The sequence below is a fragment of the Dipodomys ordii genome, unplaced genomic scaffold (genome assembly GCF_000151885.1).
Source record: "Dipodomys ordii isolate 6190 unplaced genomic scaffold, Dord_2.0 Scaffold45, whole genome shotgun sequence".
NCBI lineage: Eukaryota > Metazoa > Chordata > Mammalia > Rodentia > Heteromyidae > Dipodomys > Dipodomys ordii.
In genome coordinates, this window is record NW_012267261.1 from 5,938,620 (window position 1) to 5,949,769 (window position 11,150).

The window sequence follows — 11,150 nt, forward strand, 5'->3', positions numbered from 1 at the left end:
CATCAGTATTTAATGTAGCCTAGGCCAGTAAGCCCAGCAAGTGTTGATCCAACGGTATTCACCTAGTCATAGTCCTAACCAGAGGGAAGAACCACTGCCTCTGCAGTTATCATGGGTCCTTTTCAGTTCTCACCATCACTACTAACAGACTGTAGTAAGTCCAACAATCTCAGCATTGCCCTCCAAGCTCCTGACACTTAGTATGTGGTTCTACTTTGCATCTGACTGAGGAGTATCCCAGGACGGTCCAAGCCTGGTGTGGAATGAGGCATGCTATCTGGACTAGCCTCAAAACTCATGTTTAAAACAAACTGTTTAACAAAGGAGAGTAATGATGGGAAATGTGAGAGGAGGAAGGGTGAGCAAAGGTAGTCATTATATTCAATGTACATCATGTACAAATAGAACTATGCAACTTGAGGGTAGAGATGGGAGGGAGGAAATGGGGGAAACAAAGGATGGGGTGACAGTGATCAAGGAGCACTGTATTCATAACCTGACTTTGTACAACTACTTAATAATGAAGTTTTAAAAAACATCTTTATTATTTTTAAGTAGTTGTACAAAGAAGTTCCCATTTACAAAACAGTATATGAATACAAGCTGTCTGACATCAATATATTAACCATATCTTTTGAAACTGTGCAATACTTTCAACATGGGAAAAGGAAATAAGAGTAAAAACTGCAACAGTTTTAAATGCCGAGTGCAATTTGGAAAGCTTTTCGAATGTAAAGATTATAAAACTATCATAAAAAGTATTTCTTTTGCTGCTGGCTTAGCCACTTTTATTCAAGCATTATTTGCAGCATTGCTTGACAGCTTGTCACTCATCACTCCTAACCCATCCCTTCTCTCACTTTTCTTTTTCGTTTTTAATTGAGATTAGGTGATTACATAAATTTCACAGTATTGTGGAATAGTAATACTTAATTAAAGTCACAAATACATTTTAACCTTCACAAGGCAAACTGTCTTTATCATGGTCCATAAAGTTTGTGAGTTTTTTGAGCTTTGACAATACAATTATTTCTTCTACATCAAGTGATGTTTACATTTCTTTCCTTTTGCTTAGTGTAAGCTGTTCCCTTTTTCCCTCTCAATAACGAAGTGTTTTTTAAAAAGAAGAAAACAAGGAAATGGGGAAGTACTAAGCAATTATTAATTAATCCAGAGAGGCACATAGTCATAACAAAAAAGCAAACAATATATCAACACAGGAAAAATAGTAGAAATACACAATTCATTTCAGTTTTTATTTTTAATAGCTTCAATCAAAAAAAGATTTAATAAGGTTATTTACAATGCTGAATGTACAATTATGAATGTATGCCTTTTTGACAATAGGGTACCATTCTTGAGCAGCAATACAATTTTAAAAATATAAAGATGCAGTATCATTTCTGATATAAAGTTACTTAAAAAAATCCAGGTTCTTAGGGAATTCACAAATCATAACAGGAAAAAACTATTTCATTAATTTCATGTGCACATAATTACCAAATTTTAATACATTAAAAATATGTGTAAATGCCCAGACTGTACAAACATTGACATCCTATCTTATTAAAAGCTCCCCACCACCTCCCACCATAAATATACAAAAGCCTATTTCCAGATATGTCAAAATTGCATGCATGAAATATTCAGTGTTTTTTCTAAAGCTTGAATTCTGTTCTTTGTTGGATAGTTGTCAATAGCTGGTTTGAAACAGACTACATAAACATCGATATATTAATCATGCCTTTTGAAACTGTGCAATACTTTCAACAATATGGGAAAAGGAAATAAATAGAGTAAAAACTGCAACAGTTTTGTTTAAATGCAAGTGCAATTTGGAAAGCTTTTCGAATTTAAGGATTATAAAACTACTATAAAAAGTATTTCTTTTGCTGTTGGCTTAGCCACTCTTATTCAAAGCATTATTTGCAGCATCGCTTGACAGCAGTTGGTGCTAAAAGATAGAAAACATATGTATATTTGAGGGGGAAAAAAAAACTTTAAACAACCCTGAGGGACACACACATTAAAAATCTTGTTATTTATTTAAAAAGTTAAAAAGTTACATATCATTATTTAACAATTACTTTCCCGGACATTTCTGTCCTTTAAGTATGTGCATAAATAAAATTTAAATCAGCAATATTTATCAATCTTAATACATCAAAATAATATATGTACAGATTTTAAAAATTAGGTCTGTATACACTCAAATAATTTAATGTAAAACTCAGAACCAAAACTACTACGTAATGGTGACCTACAGAGAGGACTGTCTATGGCACTGAGCAGGAGCCACACCTGGATTCACAGATATTCCTCAAATAATATTCTCACCTTGAAAACCTATCCTGTCTTTTTAAGTCTAACTGCCTACCGATGCTCTCCCATCTACCCCAAACCTTATTCCTTTGATGAAAATTATTATATGGGGAGATGAGCTAGAAACCCTTAACTCTAAACATTAAAAGATATGTATGTCAAAAATAGGTTTTTATGATCATGCTCTTAAAGATGTTAAATACAATCAATAACTGGATTTTTAAATTGTACTTGGCAATTACTGGAATGATATGCTTCAGTATTTAACCAAAAGAATAAAATTTGCAATTGTGGAAATCACTAAAGAGTAATACTTGAGCATATTTTAAGTGGATATGAGCATTATAAAACAATCAAGAGATCATGAAATTATAGAAAATAGTGCTAATTCACAGCTCAAGAGGTCTAAGATGCATAGCTTCATAGATTCATTCATGGAATAATTGTTCTTATCTAATGTGTATTAATATCACATTATACATTTTGATGAAAATATGGATTGTATTTTTTGTAATAATCATCAGTGGCAATAGCAGTAACAGTGATCCTGAGTGTAATTTATATGTTCTACAGTTATCAAACATCATTCAGTTCTTTGCAGCATAAATAAGAAGAAACATTTGGTTCTACAATTCTGGGTAACACCTGGTAGATTGGAAACTATGTAATGATCAGCTAGGAGTGAAAAGCAAACATGTGATTGTTAAATGAGAACATAGAACAACGTCACATTGCTTTAATAATTTAGGGTTCATTTACAGCAATATCAGTCCTATGTCAATTTTAACTGTGGGTATTTAAAAAGTAGCTTTAAAATTCCTCTAGAATTTAAACATTAATTGGACAAAACAGAAAGTTGAAAAACTTTCCAATATTTCCTTCTTTTGGCTCACTGAATGTCTTCAATTCTTTAACTTTGTTACCTGGATTTTTTTATCTCCCAGAAATTGCCACACCAAAAATGTTAACAAACAAAAGTATGCTGGCGCCATCTAGTGGCTTTGTAACAAACGTTCACCAATTTCACACTGCTTTGAAAAATCAGTAGTTATTCAAATCCAATACCAATTTTTAAAAGCCTCATTATTGACAGGAAACCTTGAAAAAAAAAACTTTCAAGGTAAAATATTAACTAACAAAATGCAAAAACTAAAGCTCACTATTATCCTGTCTTTAGATAATTAAAATAAAACAAATTCTGAACAAAAAGAGGTATGAAGAGCTATTAGAAAAATAAGATTTCTATCTACTGCCTTTTTCTAGTGAAAAAGATTTGCCAAGGTTCAAGTGAAGCAAAGTAGACTACTGACCCCAGACATAGCACAAGATCCACTCAACAACTTGGAGGACATCAAGAAGCAGTGAAGCACCTTACTGATTAGAAAAATAAACCCAGGCAGTTTGCACAGAAAATATAAACCATACACAGAATTACCTGAGTTGTTCTATAAGCAACACCACATAACCTCATTCCTAACTTCTAACCATCAAAGGGAACTGTTATATGTATGTTTACAGGGAATTCTTTGGAAGAAATACTGAAATGAAATCAGGCTTTCAATTTGTTTTCAATGGAGGTTATGAACAGCCATTTTATTTTTAACAATCACAAATTTAGGGCCTGTAATATATATATATATATATATCTATATATATATATATCTATAATATACATATGTGTGTGTATATATATATATATATATATACACTTATAAACATTTCCTGTCAAAAGGGGTTGTGAGAATAAATTTTAAAAAGCAAACTAGTTTCAAAAGCCAATGTTGAAAAACTTACTGAACACCAGATTTCTCTGGTACCCAATATAAATAATCACATAGGGTAACAGTCAAATTCTACAATATTTATATAATACTTAGGTTACTGAATGAAGATATACCCAGGTCTGAATTCAATGTCACTCTCTCTTTTGTATGTGTTTTAAAGCAAAGCTTTCAAATCAATTACTGTATTATCAGAAGAAGAAGCATAAATTGAAATAGTGCCCATTCTGATACACAGGATCAGGAAATCATAAAATCACTCTCTCTCCTGAACACTGCTATTAGCAAACCACTGACACCAAGTCATTGCTATGTTATGGTGATGACCTGACATGATCCATTCTCCTTTACCAAAGCTTTAGCTTCTGTTGTTGTCTGAGGTTTGGGTGGCCATTCCGGATCAATCAAGAGCTCCTGTGCCAGATACATGTACTTTGCCTTTGGCGTCTTCTTTCTACAGCCCAGTGCCCAAGACAAGCAGCATTTCCCCCACCGATCCACTGACTCCTAGGACAAAAAAACACTCTAGCTGATTATAAGGGATATTGTTTTTAACAGGAGAAGAAGCATTATCACAAAAACAATAAAAATCGACTTCTGAATACAACAAACAAATGAACACAACCCATGTAAAAAAGTCAGCTGTCAATTATTTAGGAACAGATTGTTTTTAAAGAGTTTTTTTTATTATTATGGTAACTTCAGTTTCTTCAATTTTATGTATAGTACCTATGTGTTGTGTACTGATGTATTTTTAAATAACTTGCAGATCTAGATTCGATAACATAAAACATTTAATATATTCAGAGTAACTAGAAAGAATATATTTTCTTTCTCTCTTTTCTTTCGTGTATGCCAGTAATGGAGCTTAAATTCCAGACCTGGACACTGTCCCTAGCTCTTTTGCTCAAGGCTGGCACTCTACCAATTGAGCCACACTTCTACTTCCAGCTTTTGTGGTTAATTGAAGAGTCACAGATTTTTTTCCTTCCCAGGCTGGCTTTGACCAGGGGTCCTCAGATCTCGGCCTCGAGTGACTATGATTTTAGAGGCATGAGCCACTGGTGTCCAGAGAAAGAGAATTTTTTAATATTGATTTGAAAATCATGATAATCTATCCCAACCTATCTTTAACCATGAAACATGAAATAAATACTGTTGGGTCATAATCTGCCTATCCTTTTATCAGTAGAGCATGGACATGCCTAGAATCCTAGAGCTAGGGAGGATGAGGCAGAAGGACTGAAATTCAAGACAAACCTAGGATACATAGACCCTGTATCAAAATAAAAGACTAAATAAAACCACAGCTTCACTAAAACAAACAAAAAACAACTTTTGGAGGGCAGGGGTCATACTGAGGTTTAACTCAGGGCCTGATGCTTGCTACACACAGGTGTTTTGCCACTTGAACTACTTTAGCCTCTTTTGGCTATCGTTATTTTCAGTAAGGTCTTCCATTTTTGCCCAGAGTTATAGTCCAACCTATGTCCCCCAACCATAGAGAAATAATATGTGCCAGCATGCCTGGATTGCTGGATTAGATGTTGCCAATTCCCCTGCCTCTTCCACAGCCTGGCTTTAAAGTAAAATCCTCCCAAGTCTCTACACCTCCGAAGTAGCTGGGATTACTGACATGAACCACTATGCCCAATGAAGACATTATTTTATTGGTTCCCCTTATTGCTCTACAACTGGAGAGAGACACATAAGACATACAAGCAAAGACTATCTCTTAGGATTTATTATAAAAAGCCCAACAAACTTTGAGATCCTTGTGAACAATCTTGGTGTTATTAATGATTGTGAGCTTAGATAAATAATTGCAGGAAAATCAGAAAGCAGAGTTCCCAGTTAATGTATAAAAACATAAAGTCAATAAAGGAATAAAAGGTATCTTTATAGTTATAACTTGAAATAAAAACTAAATGACTGGGACCTGTAGTAGTTGTATCTCTCAGTAAAAGTGAAATCCCAGGTAGTTTTTTGCCAATCAAAATAGGACATGGCCTACACTAAGTTCTAATCACAACTGAAGTAATCCTACAAAATGGAATCACAATCTGAAGATACCTATTTGAATGTGAACAAGAAGTCATGTCTTGAAAGTAGCCAATGGAAGATAGTGAAATGCTTTAAAAAGAAAACTTTTTCACATACTTGAGGTCTTTCTCATCTTACTGAGATATCAGGACAACTTATTCTTCCTCTTCCCTATGATAACACTGAGTGTAATGAATAATTTTGCACCACTATTATATTACCACCCCTTAAAAGAAATATATAAGAACTTAAGCTAAACATTAGAGTATAGAAGTAACTAGCCACAGACCATAGACATAACTACGTATAGGATTCTTTAGTAGGTCAATAACAGATGGCAACTCCTTTCCAGTACATCACATATACAACACTTCGTATTTAAACTGAGACAATGATTCACTACTTGAATTTACTCTTTTCCCAGTTTTTAAAATACTTCAGTCCAGTTGTGGAAAAATCAACTGCTTCTAAATCAATATGAAAACCATAACTTATTTAATGGGAAGCAGTATTGTTAAAGGAACACAAAGGCCAATGTTGACTGCTTGCTTCAAAAAACAAAAAGGTAGGAATAAATCTGTCTGTCCAGACAAGTCTGAAGGAAAATGCACACAAGGCTAAGAAAGCAAAAGCTATGTGTAATTAAAATTAAGACCTACATACAGATACATAAATATACATATATACATGTATCTAAATTTACTGTTCCCTACTTATGGAGTAAGACAAGCAAAAAAATTGAAATAAATTGAAAACAATCACAACCGGATAGTTTTTACATTAAACATTTTTGTTTAAAACAATAAACATGTTATATTAAAAAAAATCACAAGAAACAGGAATTCCCCAACTCTACCACAATTACAAACATGTTGTTCCTATGCATTTATTTCCTCTAAAATACTGTACACAAAAATATACTATCTATGCAAACATAGGTTTATGAGTTTAAAAATATGAATAGAGCACACACATGCACAAACACAATATAACTCACTGAGGAGGAAATAAAAGGGGCTACAGGTGTGCTACAATGAGAAGTAGGGGCAGGGAGGGTGATGGCAAGGGGAGAAAGGCAAGCAGTGCAGAACATGAACAGGATGAGTCGTCACAGGGGCCCGAGAATGAACACTTTATCTCTATAAAAAACATTCAGGGCCCAAGTCCCTGAAGCTGGAGGACATAGCAGGTCTAGCAGTCAGAGATCTGGGTTTACTTCTGGAAGGAATCATTAACTGGCCCTGCCAGTTTCAGAGAAATCATGAAGGAATTCACAAAGATCTGTAGGTACAATTCTCCTGTTTCTTAGTATTCCAAGTTGTTCATTCTGAGACTAAACTATTGGCTCTTAGCAGTCTTTTAGGAAATGTTTTCCTGGGTAGTACATAAGCATAAAGACATGTTTGAAGGAAAAAGGTATAATAAGTGTTATAGTTCAGTTTACATAGAAGTCTTCCATACTAATCCTCAACATAAAATAATGCAAATTAGCATCCTATTTAAATAAGCTCAAATAATATTCTAAATGGCATGATAACTACAATTAACTTTGATTTTTCACTAAGAATGTTGAGTAAGTAAGAATAAAATGGCCTCAGAAGATCTAATTACAGGATAGTATAATACTAGTTCTTTAATATTAAGTGGCACAGTGGCTACAAATTCTATAAAGAGAATAGCACAGATCTCAAGGGTAGAGTTTTATAGAAAACCAGAGATAAGAGATCTCCATTGAAGTCTTATTCAAACTGTCAAGGATGGACCAAGGTGTTTCTGGCTAATTTTTTTTTTTGAGAAAACAATAGGGCTGCTAAAGGACATGATAGGAAAATTATCTATCAATACAACAGTTACATCCTCAATTATTTGTAGACTGTTTCTTTAATTTGCTTTTTTTTCCTCCCACATATACAATTTCTTCCTATTTATCTTATAGGAAAATGACATAGGTAAAAATAACAAAGATGAGAGAATGAGTAGCTGGTTAGCAGAGTGAGTTTCTGGGGTTACAACTGAGGGGTGAGCTATCCAGAACCTCTTTTTAATTTGCTTTTGATTTGATTCAACAAATTTTTACCGAATCCACTGAGCCTCAGAAAGAATACAGTTACAGTCAGTGCAAAATGGGACTGAGGTGGGAAGGGTCACATACAATATTAAAGAAACCCTACAATTAAAGCTACTCTTATCTTGACTTTCCTTTTCACCTTACAGCAAGGTTTTAAACTTCAGCAAAACTGTTATCCTAGGCTAGGCAATACTTTACTGGGAAAGGTTGCTCCATTACCATAAAACAATTGTTTAGCAGCATCCCTGGCCTCTACCAGCTACCACAATAATAATCTCTGTCCCTCAACATGTAATAACCAAAAATATTTCTGACATCTGACATTGCCAAATGTTTACAGAGGGTAGATAGGAGGAGAGGGGGAGGAGAGGATGTGGCAAGCAATTATCAATGAATAAAAACATAGCCTAATAGGAGTAGCTAACAAAGGATCACAAATGTAAACAGTGAAAACTTATGTAACATCCAGTAGTGTCAGAAGATGGAAGTACACTATTCTGTGCTAAAATGTTACAAGAACTCTCGGTCATAAGGTAATTCAATGAGAGCAGTCTAAATAGTAAATCTAATTTAAATTTCCTATCATATTTTCTATCAATTTAATAATACTTCATGACCATAGAACTGGAAGGCTAAAACTCTCCTCTGTTCAATGATTTTCAGAAATCAGTCAGAACATGGGACATGCTGGATGGGGGGGTCTCCTGGTTCTGAAAGCCCCTCTGCTTTCATTCTCTCCCTTAAAACATTTTAGTGGTCAAATTTCATGAGATGCAAACTCTTAGAAATAAGGGCAAATGCCTAACAGTAGAGTGCCTATATAGCAAGCTCAGGGTCCTGAGTTCAAACCTCAGTATCTCCAAAGAAAGTGAAGGGAGATATATTCATTAATAAATTTTTAAAAAATACCAAGTAAATTATGTGAAAAAAATCTTATTTTGGTTGAAAAACAGGGAAGGGGGGGTTCCTCTCATATGTTATGGGGTTCTTAAAATATTGCTTACTAGTTTTAACTCCTCTTCAGAACATGTATTTCCTATTTAGATCTAGAGTCAGAGGTTTCTTTGGAGAACCTGGAAACTCAAATTTAACTCTTTCCCCAGGCCTGTGCCTGTTCAATACAAACATACATAAGGACCAGTGATCTGAACCAAAGTTCACCCTCTGTAAAGATGAGGTCACTTGCCAAAAGGAAAAAGCACAGGCACAGCGAAAATTTAGCTACTTACTTCAGCCACAGTTCTGTCATACCCACTACTGGGCACAAATAGCCAACAAAGCACACACTACTTTGAGAAAAAGAAATTAAAGCCATTTTCAGACTAATCCTATCATTTCAGAACCACCATTATTCACTACACAACATTAGAAAATTAAAACAGCAGTCTACAGGACCTCTTATAGAGCAATCTTGTGTCACTAGGATATTACTCCTGCTAAATTACCAAACTAAAATTCAGTATTGCCATTTAGGTAAAAGTAAATAAAAATGAGTTAAGTAGTTCAACTCAGAAATGACAGGCAGTCCTTTTGAACTCTGTAAGCTTCTCCATAGCACAAAGATGAGTGAAAGACATAGAACAGCATATCGCCCACCTAAAAGCATAAAGTTCTAAATGGGTGAGATTTTATGCAGTCAAGTTCTCATGGCTGCCCACTAAGGTTTAATTCAATGATAGCAGTCTAAACAGTAAATCTAATTTAAATTTCCTAACGTATTTTCTACCAAGAGATACAGTTTTTTGGGGAAAAGATGGAAGGGACAATGTTGATCAAGATACATTGTACTCTAACTGACATGCTGTTGAATTGAAAACCCTTTGTACAACTCCTTAAAGATAAAAAAATAAAATCCTCCTGACACGTCATCCTTTTGAGTATAAAATATTATTATTGTTGTTGTTGTTATTAATTTTTTTCCAGTCCTGGGGCTTCAATTCAGGGCCTGGGAACACTGTCCCTGAGAGCTGCTTTTGCTCAAGGCTAGCACTCTATCACTTGAGTCACAGCGCCACTTCCAGCTTTTTCTGGTACTGAGGAATCAAACAACCCAGGGCTTCATGCATGCTAGGCAAGCACTCTACCACTAAGCCACATTCCCAGCCCAATAATGCTATTTTACTGCCTCCAAAAGTTGTATTTGGCTTGCAAATAAAATTATATTGGAAAAAGCCAGACAAAGTTTAAAGCACAGTCACTGACAACAAATCAGAAATAATTTCTTGAAAATTTCTTCGTTGTGTTGATGAAAATGAACTAAGCAACTCAAGGGCAGCAATGGGCGGGAGGGAATGAGAGGTACAGGGAACAGCTTACAGTAAGCAAAAGGAAAGAAATGTACATTTTACCTGATATGGAAGAAATAGTTGTATTTTCAAAGCTCATAGAATTCACAAACTTTATAGACCATAATGACTATTTGCCTTGTGAAGGTTAAAATGTGTTTGTGACTTTAACTTAAAAGTATCACTATCCCACCATACTGTGATATTTGTGAAATTTATGTAATTGCTTAATATCAATAAAAAATTATTAAAAAAGAAAAGAAACTATACAACTCCTAGATGGAGATGAGAAGGAAAACTTGAGAGAGAGGAAGGGATGACATTGTTCAAAAAGAAATTACTTTTTAATCTGACTTATGTAACTGTAACTCCTCTGTATATCACCTCTACAATAACAATAAATTTAAAAAATTTGTTCTGCTGGGCGATGGTGGCTCATGCCTGTAATCCTAGCTACTCAGGAGGCTGAGATCTGAGGATCACGGTTCAAAGCCAGTCCGGGCAGGAGAGACCGTGAGACTCCTATCTCTAATAAACCACCAGAAAACCGTAAGTGGCGCTGTAGCTCAAGTGGTAGAGCGCTCGCCTTGAGCTGAAGAGCTGAGGGACAGTGCCCAGGCCCAGAGTTCAAGCCCCACGACCGACAAAAAA

The 11,150-nt window shown here is 34.8% G+C and overlaps 1 protein-coding gene across 3 annotated transcripts in view; it reads right to left on the reverse strand.

The window, feature by feature from the left end:
* Positions 1 to 1,237: 1,237 nt before the first annotated feature.
* The window catches only part of Atp13a3 (ATPase type 13A3), a 100,060-nt gene continuing 90,147 nt past the window's right edge, over positions 1,238 to 11,150 (reverse strand). For all 3 annotated transcript variants that reach the window (XM_013019428.1, XM_013019430.1, XM_013019429.1), the window contains one exon: positions 1,238 to 4,610. In XM_013019428.1, the coding sequence (XP_012874882.1) occupies positions 4,413 to 4,610 (198 nt within the window). In that variant the 3' untranslated portion in view covers positions 1,238 to 4,412. The remainder of the gene's footprint in view (positions 4,611 to 11,150) is intronic.